General features: G+C 42.4%; 1 protein-coding gene across 1 annotated transcript in view; it reads right to left on the bottom strand.

Moving 5' to 3' along the window:
• Ryr3 (ryanodine receptor 3) overlaps positions 1-17509 on the bottom strand; it is a 530745-nt gene that overhangs the window by 61077 nt on the left and 452159 nt on the right. Inside the window, exons 65-67 of the mRNA XM_055599056.1 lie at positions 13946-14076; positions 9673-9993; positions 6906-7146 (exon numbers count right to left, since the gene is read on the bottom strand). Coding sequence (XP_055455031.1) covers positions 6906-7146; positions 9673-9993; positions 13946-14076 — 693 coding nt within the window. The remainder of the gene's footprint in view (positions 1-6905; positions 7147-9672; positions 9994-13945; positions 14077-17509) is intronic.

Raw genomic sequence — 17509 nt, 5'->3', positions numbered from 1 at the left:
ATGAGCTGAATATGATGGCCCAGTGTGATGCCAGGAAAGGGGGAGGCTCATGTAAGGAGTCACTAGCAGAAAAAACCCACTTTATTCACTCTGGGTAAAGGCTGCTCTACAGACTGCTAGGCAGTCAGACGCTGGCAGACACCCAGGCACCCACTGGTTCACACACACACACGCACAGACTGTTATACAGGTCACACATAAGTAGGTACACACAGGCAGGCTAGGGAAGGTAAAGTCTCTGGTTTGGAAATACTTAAAAAGAATCCACACAAAAGTAGCATTTTGCCAGAAATAGTTACATGACATACTACATCACCACACACTTTCATGTCCTCTGGACATCTGGTGTCCACCATTTTGTGTTGACTCATAGCTCCACAGATGTCCAGGATCAGCCATCTTGGCCCATGCTGTCTAAACATAAATTGCTCCTTATGGCCCTCTGTTCCCAGCAGCTGTGCATTTGTAATCCCAGCACTGAGAAGGCTGAGCCAGGAGGATCCTTGTGAGTTTGAGGCTAGCCTGGGCTACATAAACAAGACTTTGTCTCAAATGTTACATGCCCTCAACAGGACAAAATAGAATCTTGGGCAATGGCAAGAGTAAGGAGACTCAAACTTAACATTTTCAAAATGAAGAGCTCCCACGTTTTGAAAGATACTGAAGCTGTGCTGTTGGGTTCAGGGTCAGGTTATCTGAGGTGAAGCCTTCTCTCAATGTTACTGTAAGACTTCACTCCACACAGGCCTCAGCTTAAGATGGCCACTGTGCAAGGGTTTACTCTGATTCTCTTTGATAGTTTCAGAGATTAAAAAAAAAAAGATTTATTTATTATTTATACAGTATTCTGTCTGCATGTACACCTGCAGGCCAGAGGAGGGCACACCAAATTTCATTATAGATGGTTGTGAGCCACCATGTGGGTGCTGGGAATTGAACTGAGGACCTCTGGAAGAGCAGCCGGTGCTCTTAACCTCTAAGCCATCTCTCCAGCCCAGAGATTTTTTTTTTTTACTAAAAATTATAGACCAGAGAAATATTTGTGTCCTACATATTTCTGATTCTCAAAAAGGCAAACAGACAACTTCCCTTTTAGAGACTTGTTGACCCTGTCCTGACTGCTGTCTCTAGGGAAGAGATAGTGGGCAGCTGCTGTACTTTGATCTGCTCAAAGTACACCTGGAGTTCTTTGCGTATCCTGCCAGCTCCAGGCTCAACACTGACAAATGAAAACTTATTTTTAAAAGGAGATTCAAACACCTTCCCATAGGGAAGAAGGAAGTACAAAGGCTTAAAACAATGGAGACAGACAGAGAAGAAGAAAGGGCATGGAGTTTCTCCAGTGTTTACAAGTGTTGCCACATGGAAGCCGAGTTTTCTCTGGTTTTAGAGAACAAAGTTAGAGCCTACAGGTAAAAACTATAGTTGAGCTCACGATAGCTGGAAACCGGGATGGACTGCACGCAAAACAAGGCTGCTTCTGTCCTTCCATTTCTTCCCATCAGTGGGGTAAGCAAACAAGATAGGAAATCTTCTGCAGGAGAAGGGAAGAGATACTTATCCATCCGAGGGGAGGAAACTTGAGGTGACTACAGTGTCTCTGTCAGCTCATCCGCACCATCATTCCAAATCAGTTGGTTCTTTTGGATGGAGAGGGTATTACTGAAACTAAAGTCTGCACTGCGTGCTGCTCTCCACTAAAAACCTCAGGGACAGATTTTGGTGGAAAGGGTTTTATTCAAGGCTGACCCTGAGGAAAAAGAAGGCTTTCCTGTCACAAATCTCTACCCACATTAAGAAATGGGCAGAAAATCCCAGGATGGGGCAAGTCTTTTCATGTCCCTTTTTGAAAGTCTTCCAATCCCACTTTCTGGATCTGCCCAACACCTCTTGTTCTCAGATAAACTGCTTCCCACAGACATAAGCAAAGAGAGGAACATCCTTTGATTAGGGAGAAGACTGTGGGAGGAGACAAAGGTAACAAAAGGTTCAAGGAAAGATTAGAAGGGGAGGCAAAAATAAACCTTACTTTATGACCTCACAGTTCCAGCTCTCCTCCTGCTTTTGTTCGGATGCATTAATAATAAACTCAGAGTCACCAACAATGTGCGACAGTGTTGAATTAAGGGCGGAAATCAGAGCGCTTCCTCTTGGTGTCACCTGACTAAGAAAAGCAAGCCTGATTTGAATTCTCTAACTCAGTCTCCCTGTATCTCCTGTCTTCCTGAGTTATGAGTCTGAATCTATGCCTGTCTGAAGTTGTCTTTCGAACCTGTCCCTGTGTCTGTTTGTCCCTATGTGTCTGTTCCAAACAAAGAGCATTGCTCTCTCTTTTATTGAGCAGCACAGAAAGTGTCACGTGGGGAGGAAATGAAGGACACTTCACAGCAATCCTTGATGGTTTTACAAGGGATTAAGTCCTGACTCTAACTGACCCAAATAACACGATCAATCACTATCTGAACTGCTTTGTTCAATATTTGTGGTGGCTATCCATTTTATAAGACTGTTTTCAGCTCGTATTTGCTTTTTTCAGCAAATGATCATCATAACACATATTCAAACACACACATGTTACTCTTGGATCCGAGGCATGGAAGAAAACTTAAGGTTAGAGCTATGTATCAGTTTGGCCTGCAAAAGGTGATTACATGGGAAATCCCAGGCAAGCAAGGTTGGCTGTTACATCATTCACTGAAAGGCAGGTTAAACAAACAGGCTGAGTACACAGTAGGAAAGCAGTCTTAAGTCTTACGTGACCTTAAGGTATGTTATTAACAGCAAAGGTCTCAGTCTCTTCTAATGTAAGAATTATTTTTATCATAATGCATAGCGATATCCTGAAAAAATCAAGTTAGAAAGCATGTGATTCTGGATTTTTTTTTTTTTTTCTTGAGGATCTCACTCTTCAGTCTAGGCTGAAGTTTTAGCACATCCTTTCCTCAGCCTCCTAAGTGCTGCAATTACAGGCATTGAGCCCTTATGGCCAGCACCCTGGACAGTTTTTCTACAGTACCCTCTTAGTATGGTATAAAAGCCTTCTTCTTTCACTGCTATTAAAGGTCTTTGAGGAGTCGGGCACTCATGTTGGAAGGATGTATTTCTAAGCAGCTCACATGGCTGTGACGCTCAGAGAGGAACAGGTTGGAAAGCGGAGATGAATGAATTAATGATGATCTCAAAGACTCTCTGACATTGCCATTTTTAGCAACTGTCAAGCACCCTGTAAACAGGGCACGCTCTGTCTTGAGTCTTGATCATCCCTGGTAACAGACGCAATTCAAAAGCTATTCCAGGAGCAATCTTGCTCCACTTTTATTTTTATTTTCACCTCAAACCCTGACAAATTTCTTCTTTAAATTGCTAACATAATTACGTTAACGGAAATGACTAAAGTTGATACTCTTAAGAGCACAGTTCCTTTGTCAAAATGAATATAATTTCCTGTAGCTAGAAAAGGAAATATTTTATTCTAGTCTTAATGTGTATATTTATGCACGTGTGTTTATGAGTCTTTCTCTGTGTGTAGACAATATGTATGCAGAAGATGTTTTCTTTCAAATCCTTAAATATAAGTAACTTCATACAAATTACTTTGAGTGTGGCTTATATTTTAAAGATGAATGCTAAAGTGAATATACATTTCCTGCTATCACAGAATGGGAAACAACTCTAAAAGTCAGTTACGTTCTCTCAGCTATATTTGCATCCCTTCTAGAACTCCCAGATTGTAGGACTTTCAACTCTAAGAGAGTATAGTATAGTGAAATACCTACTTAGTCATTGCTTCTATTCCTGGCAAGGGGGCTCCTGAGCAGTAGGAGTCATTTTTGCTTTCGTAACAAGCTCCTTTGGCCATGGGGGCAGTTATGAATGACATACCTTGCTGACAGGCTAGATAACTGAAGGATAGCACCTGAGCCCCAGACAGACTAGAACTCTCTAGTACTGGTTGGAATCAGATTAGAGGGTCAGAACTTTCAGTCTTATTCCTAACCTCTTGGAAAAAGAGAGGATTCAGTTCAAACTCAAACACCAATGGCTATTGATACAATCAGTGAAGCCCACCTAATAAAACTGTTAAAGGCCAAGGCTGCTGATCAGTGGTAGAACACTTGCCTGGCAAACTCTCCTAGGCTCAATGCCCAGTACAACAAAGCAAAGCAAATGAAAACAGAACATAATTCCACTACCAACAGAAACTCCTGAACCTCAAGACTAAGAGTCTTCTAGACTGGTGACCACATTGATGTGTGGGGAGGAAGCTACACCTGGGGAGCTTGTGGGGACTCTGTGTCTCTGTGTATCCCCAAACCCTTCCTTCCTTCCTTCCTTCCTTCCTTCCTTCCTTCCTTCCTTCCTTTTTTCTTCCTTCCTTCCTTCCTTTTTTTCCTTCCTTCCTTCTTTCTTTCTTTCTTTCTTTCTTTCTTTCTTTCTTTCTTTCTTTCTTCCTTTCTTTCTTTTTCCCTGTAAACTAGAGCACTATAACAGGCCCCAGAGACAGATTGAGAGTTTCTTTTTTCTCAGTTTCAGTTTAAACTGCAATAAACTCATTTCCCCATTTTAACATGTATTATGCCATTTTCTCTTATTACGGTGAGTGTTCTGACCCAGGCCTTATTCATTGTGAATCATTCTGAGCAGGGGTCATAGAAATCCAAGTTTATATTCTGCACAGAAAAAACTGTGGCTATCCTGGTCACCTCCATTTAACATCATTTTTATTAAATTTGTTATTGGACAATTTCCCATATGTATACAATGCATACTATCCATTTTTGTCCCCAACCTTCTTACCACCTTGCCACTTTCTTTCTTCCCCATTTACCTCTCTTTTATGTTATTGTTTATTTGTTTTGTGACCTATTGAGCATAAACAGGCCATCGTATGGCCATGAGCTTAGAGCTATCCTCTATGAGCTTAGAGGTATCCTGTGGATCTGGATGGATTCAGCAGGGGACACACAACTAAAGCCAGTGATCCTCCTTTCCAAGAATTTATCCATCTCTGATTATTCCAGAGGTAAAGTGGATTCCTAATAGCGTCTGTTTTTTGGCAGAATGTTAAAATGGACAATCTTGTGTGGGACTGGTGCATGTAACCTCAGTTGGGAGTTAACGACTGCAATATTTGTTAGTTATTTCTTTTTCAAAATGCGACAAAAACACTACTCCTGAACTATATCACCAACCCAATGGCACCCCCTATAGGGTTGGTGTTTGAAGTTGGGGCAGTGTAACATGCAGGTCTACGCTAATTCTGGGCAGTTCAGAATTAGTCTACATTGTTGGGTATCCTGTTGATATTGAACTAGAGAGCCAGAATGGGGAAAACTATTTACCTTTGACTGTAGGGATGGCAAAGCAAAGTTCAGATATTATAGTCTAAAGTGACACACTTGTGTGTTACATTGTCAAGGGGTGGATTTGTGAGAGCTAATTTTGATTATTAACTTGGTTGAATTAAGAAATATCTAGGGAGGCATTTGAGGAGATGGCTCAGGGGTTAAGAGCACTGGCCGTTCTTCCAGAGGACTTGAGTTCAATTTCCAGCACCCACATGGCAGCTCATAACTGTTAGTAACTTCTGTCCGTGGGGATAAAATACATACGTGATGTACAAACACACGTGTAGACAGAACACCTATTCACATTAAATAAAAATGAAGGTTAAAAAACATTTAAAAATAAAATGCCTCGGGCAGGAGTGGGTCCCAAATTTGGGTATTTCTAGAAAGGAGTATATGAAAGGAGAAGACCCAACCTGAAGACAGATGGCATGATTTCTTGGACTAGGGTTCCAGAATGAATAAATAAGGAAGACAAACAAACAAACAACAACAACAAAAATCAAAAAACAAAGACAACAACAAAAAACAGGGAAAGCCAAGGGAACAATGGTATTCTTTTTCTCAGCTTCTTTACCTACTCAGATGTAAGTATGCTCCTACTGCCTTCCCCTTCCCCTCCACGACAGACTGTGTCTCCTCAGACCATGAGCCAAAATAAATCCTTCCTTCAGTTGTTTCTTATCAGCTGTCTGGTCACAGCCTGGAGGAAGGTAACTAATATAATGAGGTCTTCAGTACCACATTCTAAAGTTCACTGAAAATATCTATGCTTATCCTACAAATACCCTGTATTCTGTATAGACATATATACCTACAAGCCCTCATTTATCTCAATGTACTGTTTAACTATTCATTATATCATAATTAAATTCTATATGCCAAAATGAACATATGGGGTTTGGATAAAGGATGGCTCCTACAGAATATTTCTGTTATTATCAGAATTAATTTGCTTAATTATGACATTTGTGCATGTCAACTATTAAATATCCTGAACACACTGCTTCCTAAGTACTTCTACCCATAGTTCCTCTTTCCAAAATGCTCTTATTCTAGACCTTTATGGCTCCTAGCCTCTTATGCTGCTTTCCCATTAACACCACAGTTAAGGAATTGCATTCTACCTGTCTTTCCTAATTCTGTTTACTTCTCTCAACATGGTTTTACTATTTTTTTTTAAATCGTGTATGCTTCTCTACTCCCAGAATAAATGCTCCTATGCTAAAGAGTATTTATCTTCCCTCCACCAAGGCCTTGAACAATACATGGCACAGTCAAGGACATCCATTAATGAGTATATGAGCGAACAGCAGAAGGACGGAAATGAGTCAACGCAAACCTTATTCAACCAGCTCCCCCGCCTTGCAGTAGCCCATGAGGATGCATGCCTCAATCCATTAAAAAAAAAAAATCACTAGTGGAGAGACTGGTAGTGGTAGCTGTTGTTTCCTTCATCTCCCTAACAACATAAAGCAGTAGCACCTTTCCATGCTATTTGACTGCCCAAACCAGTCTCAGAGAGCAGCAGGCAGTTTCTAGAGATCTCCTTCATACCTGTTGTTGTCCACATAGCGGATCAGCATGGGGTAGAAGGCATAGAGGTCCCTGCAGAGGACAGCAAACTCGTCTAGGATGAGAAGCTCAGCCTCCTGGGTGTCCCCCTTGCCATCAGTCTTCAGCTGCTCCTCTTCCTGTACAGTCTTCACTGCCTTCTTCTTTAGCTTCTCCAAGGTGGGGATGAAGTGGCTTCGAAGCAGGTCAGGCCTGGCTTTGCTGATGATTGGCTGGGCATACACTGCATTTGCAAACAGAGGGCCTTACTCTCATTTCATGTGTTGTGACCATTAATGACAATGAAAGGGGAGACTGAGGAAATCATCAACACAGGGTGACACCTGTATCTAGCTCCCTTCTTCAACCCTTCCTTTGTACTTTCCTCTCACAAGTCCTCAGTAAAGGCTGGGGATCTAGGATAACTGCATGAGAAGGTCCCAACTCCACTCAGCTCCTCCAGTCTGCAGGAGCCCCACCGCACATGAATTCCTCATATATGCATGGCATATGCCATACCCCTCCTCTCTTTTAACAGGCTGTCTTGCATCCTCTGACAGTCTGTCCATGATGGTCTTGGCCCTGAAGGAAGCCTTTTGTTCATAGAAATTAGGTTTATGCTGACCTGGGAGCATGCACTGGGTATGTGCTTTCTACTGAGATGACAGATATGTCAGTTATCCTGATCTGTCAGCACACATAGAATATGTGCACGGAAAGTCACACGGTACTGCACAAATGCATACAATTACTATGTGTTAAAAATAAAGTATCTATGTATGCTTGTGTGTGTATGTGTACACATGCTTTCCAATTATTTTATTAAAAAATCTGCCAGGAGAATAATAGCCCAGTCAAGTTCGAAGCCCTTGGCACTGGCATCTTTTTGGGCTTTGAGGGAAGGAGCTAAGGATGGGTTAGGAAAGACTGGGAACATTACTAGAAGTAGAGAAGCTGAACAAGAAATTAGTGGGGCTGCCATGTTGGCTTTTTGCAAAAAGAATGATGGAAATCCACATGTCCTATCCTATTTCTTATATCCCATTGATTAGATACTGATTATACTATTATGAATTAGGTCAGTTGGGCTGAATAGTCTGAGTATAAGAATCAGAATAATTGCAAGCAAAAGTGAAATGAAATGAACGCATCCTGAACCAATGACAATGGACACTCGAATGTCCATTTTGACATTTCTTTAACTTAGGGAAATTCAATTAAGGACAACTACATTCCAGGAGCTTTTCTTTTTCATCTCGTTTTCCCCTTACATTTTGCTTTCCTAATGAAAGAGAGAGAAAAAGAGATAGCTTCAACCAGAGAAGGCGAAGGTAGCTCTTTGACGGCACACTGCTGTACCCAACTGAGCTTAAATTAGGTACTTAACTACTACTTGGATGAGTCACCAGCAGTTAAGTGGCCTCACTGAATGAGATCTGAATTTGCCATCTGAAGGACAGCTAAAGTTCCATTTCCATCAGAGTTCCTCAGAGCAACATTCACACGCTGAAAGGAAGGGAGCAGATTCTTGGATCCTCAGCCAGACTTACAGATAAGAACCCATCAGATTGCCTTATGATCAACAACCCGTTTAGGGCAACTGCTTGTAAGAGATTGTCTACCATGTTTATTATATGTCCATAGGGTCTGCATTATCCAGCGGTCAAAATGGTTACGATTTTAATCTTGGTTCATTTCTGAAATAGAAAGGAGGTAGGACTATTTCCCACTTCTTGTTCTTCTAAAAATGTGTCTACTCATTTACCCGAAAGGGCCACTATTCTAGGTTGTGCTCCCTGTAGCCAGCTTGGTGTTTCGCGGTCCAGGAGGTTGGATAGAGGAAGCTGTGACAAGTAATCTCCGTGATCTAAACTGAAGTTCTATCAAAAACAATGATTTTCCACAGCGTTAATCTTCTCCCCAGACTCTAGCTTGATGCCCAGGATGCTAAATATTCATGGTTTCTTGACTGCTGGAAGTTCATCCATTTTTCAAAAACTTTTCCTCTTTTCATTGCTTCAAGAACAGAAAATTGGCTAATAGCATTCATTAAGAGCCTACTGCGTGCCAGGAGTTAAAGAGGAATACAAAAAAAGATAGAAAAAAAAAAAACCAACAAACCAAAGTGCGGCTATTGTTAGCTACATTCAAGCCAGTCTTAGAAAGCAAAAGTGAAATGCAAATGACACTGAGGAACTTAATACAGCCTGAAAGAGAGTGAGTTTCACGTAAGTGCCAAAGGCAAAGGTTTACTTACCAATAAATCATAGATACTTAGTAACAGAGAGCCAATAAGGTTTCTTAAGCACCCCAAAGAAATAAGTCAATGATGATCACAGAGGAGCACAGCTGATCTACAGGGCTTCTTGGAGGATTGAGGGGCCTGGATTAGCAGGGGAGTAGGGTAGGAGTGAGGGTTTGAGGAAAGCATGCCCATTCAGTTTACTTCTGTGTTGTTTTTGTTTGAGACAGGGCCTCACAGACTGGCCTTGAATTCCTATGCCAAGGACGGTCTTACCTCCACCTCCCAAGGGCTCACGTCACAGGGGTGTGTGCCAACACACCTGGCTTACACAGTGCTGGGGATTGAACCCAGGGCTTCGTACATGCTAGGCAAGTATTCTACAAATTGGGCTATGTCTCAGGACCCAGTAAAAAAAACAGGACAGAACTTGCACAGAATCATCACCGAACTAACAAAAGAGTTAATCAGAGACTCTGGCTGCCTTAATTGTAGGGCTGAAGCCTCGGAGAGAAAGGGCGTTGGTACCTGCAATGCGCTTCATCCAGGAGGCCTCATCGATGCCCAGGTTGTTGTTGATGATTTTCAGGATGTTGCCTAGGATAAGGCTGAGGTGTTCGGAGGTGACCTTGGTGCAGCAGGGGCCTGTGCTGGGGGGCAGGCTCTCAGGTCCCCGCTCCCACCAGTACGACAGGTAGTTGCAGAGCATGGGCAAGGCCACTTCAATGACATGGGGCATCTCAGTATAGCGGGCACCCGACTCTGCCAAGCCATTTATTTCCTTCATCAGGCCTTCCAGCTGGGGGATGTCGGGACACATGTCTTCCACCTTGTCGGGCATGCCCAGAACTGACCGAGAGAGTACAGGAGAGAGAGTACAGGAAGAGGAAAGGCACAGTGATTCAAAGGCACAGTGACGGAGCATACCATTCTTTTGGTCTCTAGATATAAATTTCCATCTTAAAGAAATGAGTTTGGGTAAGAGCAGCCTCATGACTCCAGTTGTGTGTGTAAAAACTATAGTTTCCTCAATGTCACACTGAAGTTAAGAACATAGTTAAAACAGCACAATGGAGACACTGCAGAGGAACAGATAACACATAAGACTGCTTTGTAACAAACATTCTTGCTATTCCCTCTTGTCCTGACTACTGGGACCTCAGTGTGTGATTAAAAAAAAAAAAATAGTGTCAGGAGTGAAATAACTCAATGTTCAGGTGCCAAATTATAGTTCAGTCGCCCAAATCATCCATAAAAGGGAAAGAAAAACATTCCACCAAATGCTCCTGCAGCTGGACGAGAAGCTCTAACATATAGCATCTAGTTGAAAATACACTGAGGAGGGAAAAAACTGCTCATGGATTAATCTTCTGCCTTTACAACCGAAATGATCAATAGTCTTAGGTGACTTAATTGACTTCCCATCAGTCACTCACTTTGTTTTTAAGAAAGCATATTTACAGAGACTAGTGAGCCAGCCCTCTTTTCTTCATTTTGCATGACTGAGGTCAATTCACTAGATAGGGACAACCAGGATAAAATGAAACTAGAATTCAGTATTATAGCAAGAAGATTAGAAGATTTTTTTTTTAAAAAAAGTAGAAAGAGAGGAAAGATTTTCTGTACTGTTCCCTTTAAGTTAAGGAACACCTTTCCCTGCAAGATAGGTGGAAGATCCCATGTGTCTCGAGGTAACTGACAGAGCACAGACAGGTAGGGATAGGATAGAGGATCATGAATAATCTCACGTAGTTACATCGACCTACATTTTCTTTTACAAAGCTGTGAAAAACACACACTGGAGAAAAGGCAGCCTCTTTAACAATTGGTTCTGGGAAAACTGGTCTTCCGCATAGAGAGAATGAAACTAAATTGGTATCTGTGATGGTTTCACCAACAAATATCCCCTGTAGGCTTATTCATGGGAACACCTGGTCCCTCATTGGTGGTGCTGTTTTGGGAGTTTTTTGGAGCCTTTAGGAGGTAGAACCTTGCTGGAGGAAATACGCACCGGGGGCAGGATTTGAGGTAGCCTCATTCCACTTCCTACTTGCTCTCTCTTCCTCATATATGCAAATAAAATTTGATGAGCAGCTTCCTGCTTCTGCTAGCATACCATGCCCTTGCCATTATGAACTGTAGCCCTCTGCTGCTGTAAGTTCAAGTAAACTCTTAACCTATATGATGCTTTTGGTCACAAAAAGTAACCAATACAATCTCTTGAATCTCCATAGAAAAGTCAACTGGAAACGGATTAACTACTGTTCTGTCACCTAAGATCTATTGGCAAGGCTGGCTGTTGAAAAGGATGCATCTATCTTGTACTTTGCAGCAGGAAACATGGATTACAATCCATGACTCCTGAGAGGTCCTCAAAAGCAAGGTGATTTTAGACATACACCTTCAGAGTAAGTATTTAAGTGCTGAGAAGCCAAAATTTTCACCAGAAGCTCCTCGGCCAGAGTACCACCACAGAGGCAGTTGACAATCTTATGTGCTGTTACGATTATAAATGAGAAAGCTCAGGTGTGTGTGTGTTTAAAAGTTACACAGGTAATTACCATCATAGACATTTCTTCCTCCCATCTAAGAACAAGAAGTTGCTGAGGTTGGTGCATTGCAGTCATGATAATGACCTTTAGAAGTTATTTATATGTGCAATAATTGGTCCTTGAATGAATCCAACATTTATGATTCAGATGGTGATTTGGGCTCCAAATGCCACACGATAAACTCACAGAGTGAACTCTCATGAGTTAGCTACCTGAAGTCAGCCTCAAACAAGCCCTGTTAGCAGCAGACATGAGAGTGTAGGGAAAAGTCATGTAGCTTCTAGATAATAGTTCTCATGGTGGGGTCCTGCAGCAGCTGTATCCCCTGGAAAGACATCAGAGATGCAGGTCCTCAGGTCCTACTCAAGTCTACTGAGTTAGAAACACCGGTGGCAGTGGTAGGGTTTGGGTTCTAACACCCTCCAAGTGATTCTAATGACCCACTGAGTAAGATCCGAAAGTCCTATCATGTTTTCCCAGCAGCTCTTTACCCAAAGAGCACTGTCCCTTTTGCAAGATGGGCTGATGGCTTACCCTGGATTTGGACCTCTTTTCTCAATGGCTGATTATTCCAACAGGGTGCGGAAGGTAAGCAAGGTGGCTGGTGACAGGTTGTTGTTGTCAACCCAAAAATCTGATTAATAGGCTACTTCCATGTGCCTAAGGATTTACACTATTTTGAGTAAGTGTCACAAAACAGTGTTACACTTTTCCTTAGGCATATCTTAGCTTTGGATGAGAAAATGTAAGTTCTTAGGGTATTAATGCTTTTAATATAATTAACTCTACTGGCAGAACACCAAGCATCAATTAACAGAGACAGCCAACTGATGGAAGGCCTGATGCTATAAATCAGTGCACACATTTTAAAAACGTGCCATCATTTGTCACCTTAAACATCCCCTTCTCTCCCTTTCTCTTTAGACCACCCATTTTGTAATGAATGATGTCTACTGCCTTATGGTCCATTAAGCTATCAGTCACTCTCCAGGTAATTCTCTGTATCCCAAAATACGTATTGATATGCACATGTGACTTTTGAGAGAGGCACATACACAGTCAGCACTCACTCTTTGCTTATTTAAACCAATGGTGGAAAACAGGATACTTGGGTGTTAAGTCTCACTGTGTGGTATTGCTGGAGAATGGTATTAGGTCGAAAGAGAACCCCCACTCTCCCAAAAAAGCAATGATGTCCCGGAAGGACAATCTGGGCTCAGCTCAGCCTGGGCAGGCTTACATGCAGCAATCCTCAGAAGCCTGTGAAGTGGGTTTCTGTCTGCCAGAGAGAGCCGCTTCCCTTATCTCCCCTTGCCTCTGGTGAATGGGGCATCTGGTTCTCTATTGGTGAATATCTGTGGCACGTATCAAAGCTAACCTCCAGTCTCCACGGTTATTTTGTTTAAGTACAATTTTACCAGCAGTTGTACCTAAACTATCCTGGGGACCCTTTTGGAGGGGGAGGGGAGGGACATAGGGTGTTCATAGTATGTGAGATAAGAAGCAAGAGGGACAAAAGCTGCTTTAGTTTAGCAGTCTACATTCTAGAAGGACAGTGGTGCCAAGGTGTGCTTAGGACCTCTTGACAGTTCGAGGAAGAGCCCCTGAGATAAATGGAATTGCTATAGAGTGTAGCCATTCATTTGTAGTATATATCCATAATTTAGACGGGGTGGATTACAGTTCAAATGATTTATTATGTATTTTTCTTTCTCTTAACATCACCCAGACCTCTAATTTGGCAGTTTATAGTCTCCAACGAGATAGAGACATAACCTGGTCTCTAACTCTGACCCACTGACCTAATTTCACGTTGTGGTGATTAAACCTTGTCAACCTGAGGGGACCGAGAATCACATGTAGGTATGCCTGTGAGGGCTGTAGCAGAGAAGTTTTGTTGAGGAGGAAAGACCCACCCGGAATGCCCCACTGTATTGGCTGGGGTCTCAGAGTGAATAAAGAGGAGAAAGCGAGGGGAGATTCAACATTCATCCCTCCCTCGTCCTCACTGCAGACACAGTGAGACTAGCCGCCTCAGAACTTTTTCCTTCATATCTTCTTTACCTTGGGGGACTGTACCCTTAAACCACAAGCTAGGATAATTTGTTTTTCCTTGTGATGTTTTATCTTGTGGAAGAAAAAGAGCTAATAGCACACCATGTGAAATGACACACGACAGGGCTGCTGTTCTACACCTGCCACCTTCCTGGCTACTCCCTGGGTTGATATCCTTGCGAGAAGATACTTACTAGACCGCTCCCTGGGAGTTTTGGTGTTGAAGACCGAGAGGGGATTAAAGCGGTTAAGGCTGGGCTCCAGAAATGCCACCGGGATAGCAGCTGCCAGGGAAGCCAGACATTCTCCAAGAGCGGGACGTTGCCTGGAAACAAAGAAGGCCATTTAGAAGTGGTGCCATCCTGTGCTGACATCACACACCAGCTAGGCCCCCCTCTCAGGGTGTTTCACACTACTTGTCTATGTTTTAATTCACTGGATGTCCCAAGGCATGGTGAGACGGCAAGCACTTTTCCCAACTTTATCCACTGCTTCAAACCTAGTTGTGGCTAAGATGCTGTAATGAAGCACTGTGGTCCTGTTATAAGACCATCGTGGAGATGGCAGTCTGCTGGGGAAGGGGCTCCTGGAACCAAGGGTCAGTGCCCTAGTACTGAAAATCTGTGGAACAGATGTCAGCTGTAGGATTCCCTCCAGTTCCTAACCAAGACTTGTCCCCAAGAGACTGTGTGTGTTAGTGACTTGTCACTGTGACAATAACGAACAATCTCAAAAGCGTCAAGAAGCTGGAATGTCGAAAGCACAGCTTCTCTGAAAGTAGGTAACAAGGATTTATAGGGGTAGTAGCATTTCTTTTTATTGAAGAGTAAACCACATTGGCCTGAAATTTCACCTTTGTCTGTTAGGTAGTGAAAATCCTTTCTTGCTATTATAGACCAAAGATAGAATATGTACTCTCTACAGAACTCTGAAGCAATGCCACTTAAAAAGCCAGATCTTTTTACAGGCTAATCATAAGGGTCAGCTTCCATTTGCAGCTGTGTTAAGAGAAAGAGATGCATTTGAGTTGAATTTTGAAAATGTGATCCTAACTGTGTTTTGAATAAAATTACTGGAGAAGACTTGGAATCATTAGGGCAGCCTGAGGGAATACAGAATGGCTTGGCTTGAGATGCAAAACTAATGTGCTGACTAGAGAGGGAAGAAAGAGAGAGGATGGCTGAGTTGGCATGAAGGTTTGGATTTGTTGGAAAAACCCACTCAGGCTTTAATCAATTACCAAAGTGATTTAAAAAGTGCTATTTTAAACTACTCTAAAGAATAACTAATAGATGCAATTTTTATCCTTTATCTTCTCATTCTTGGCTTTTAAGAAATGGAAATGTTATTTGCTATGAAGTGTGTGAGAGGATAACTTTCACATCATCCCAGAAGGACAGGTCCTTAGGACCATCACCTCCTAGATGATGGCACAGCTTTGTCCTCCAGGGACATGTTTCGCTGTTAGAATCCTTCTGAGCCCTTCCTCCGATCCAGGTAGGCTTCACAGACAGAGCAGTACCCTTGGGCCAACCCAAAACCCTGTGCACAGGCACCATGCTGCCTGGGTCTCCTCCAGAGATGTCTGTGGGAGGAGGGAGACAGAGAGGTGTGTAAACTTCTGAGATTAAGGCCCACTTCTGAGAGGCCTCCAACCAGGCCTGTTTTCCTCAGCTGTCTTTCTCTTCACTTCTCCTTTCTTATTTGCCTGTTTGGCCAAGTTCAAGAAGGCAAATAGGCCTGAGGGAAAGGGCATCAGTTAAACTTCATATCCAAAATGGCCAGTACCCTCAGTGATCAGAGGACAAGGAAGTATAACTGGGATGAGGGCCCACAAAGGACCATTTCACAGTGTGTATGTACCAACAGAGTAGTTGGTAAGAAGTTATAGGATGTCTCCTCCATATTGTTTTTGAGGAAGAGAAGGAGAAAGTGTGATGGATAAAGGGATGTCAGAGGGGGAGCACAGATAGAAGAGAATACGGGAGACACTCAATTATGAAACAGTCAGGAACAATCCCAAGTCTGACGGCAACTTAGAGTTGGCCCTGGAAATGGTGCCAAACTGTTGGCGTCTCCTCATTGTCTGTGTGTTACTGAAATTGAAGACATGAGTGCTTGAGAGTAGGTGTTTAAAAAATGAGCAGAAAGTCAAGCCTTGGCGGGAGAAGAGAGTTGAGCTGTCCCAGTTGTGCAGGGTGGTCCTTTCCTCTCTGATATAAATTTCTCAAAAATCTGAGTCACATCAGCTTTTCAACAGGGCATTCTCTAGTCAGGAGCACATGTGGATGCCAATTAGCTGCTCAGCCAAGGGAGATAAACAGCAGCTTTCCTGGCCCAGCGGCTAACACAGTAAAAACCAGAAGTCTGGACAATTAATACTGCTGGCTGTGAAATGCCCGAGAGAATGACCTGAGCCTCCAGGCCCATGGAGTTATGGAGCTAGGCACAGTCTTCTCAAATCATTAGTGCCCTCAGGGGGCAATGTAGGTGTGGACAAAGTTTCCAGGCAGGGTAGGAGCTTCATGGTTAGCTCCATAGCAACCAAAAATAAAAGAATGGACTTGTAGTTTATCATTGGCTTTGGAAACTGCTTCTTTCTTTTTTTCTTTAATGTTTACTGCCAAATGGAGCATTTTTCACATAATAAATAAGTCAAGAGTGACTGATTGGAGAGGTTTCAATATGTATTTCAGTATTTATTACTTCCTAATTTTTCAATTATGAGGCTTTCTTTGTCAAACTCTTAATTTTATTGCCAGGATGCCAGTGACAGTGAATCTCTGAAATGCCTCTTGTCAGGGACATAGAGGAAGACAAAGAAATTAGAGTATGTTGATAGTATTGTGGTGGTTTGAATGAAAATGGCCTCCATAGGTTCATAGGAAGTGGCACTCTTAGGAGGTGTGGCCTTGTTGGAGTAGGTGTGGCCTTGTTGGAGGAAAAGTGTTGCTGGGGTTGGCTGTGGGGTTTCAGAAGCCCAGCCTGGTCCAGAGTCACTCTTTCTTTCTGCTGCCTGCTGATGCACATGTAGAACTCTCAGCTACCTCTCTAGGACCATGTCTGCCTGTGTGCTGCCATGACTCTCACCATGATGATAATGAACCAGATCTCTGAACTTGCGCTAACCTCCATTACATGCTTCATAAGAGTTGCCATGGCCGTGGTATCTTTTCACATGAATAGGAACCCTAAGACAAATAGCTTATACACATATACACTTCATGATTTTAAAGTTCTCTCCTGTGCACTCCTGATGATACTACGGGAAGGAAGCAGCATTAGCAGAGTAGAAAACACAGTAGGGGTGGGGAAAACACAGTGTGGGCAGGGGCACAGTCCTGAATGGCAACATTAATAAACTTAGTGGTTTAGGTATGAGTGATGCCCAATCAGAAATGATTGGTCAATGGAAGCCAGCATCGTGGAAGGAAAAAATAGTTTTCGTTCAAAATAAAACTGAGATTAAAGATTAGCAAAATCAAGTTCCAAACTTGGTTTTCTGGAAAATCTCTCCTGAAACCTCTTTAAATCTATTCAACAAAATTTCCATATTAGAGAACTCCAGAATTTTGTATGATCAAATAAATAAAGCCTTTACTCTTTGAAACTTGGTATCTGAAAACTTCACAGATTTATGTAATTCTCCATACTATTTTAACTAGAAAGTATTCCAAAAGAAATTTCTTCACTCAGTTTTGTTGACTTTTTTTTTTTCTTTTCACTGTAAATCCCATCACTAAGTGACAAATTTTCTA

The sequence above is a fragment of the Psammomys obesus genome, unplaced genomic scaffold (genome assembly GCF_907164565.1).
Source record: "Psammomys obesus unplaced genomic scaffold, mPsaObe1.curated_primary_1811, whole genome shotgun sequence".
NCBI classification, from domain to species: Eukaryota; Metazoa; Chordata; class Mammalia; order Rodentia; family Muridae; genus Psammomys; species Psammomys obesus.
The sequence above is the reverse complement of the archived record's forward strand: the minus strand, read 5'-3'. Positions and strand labels throughout refer to the sequence as shown.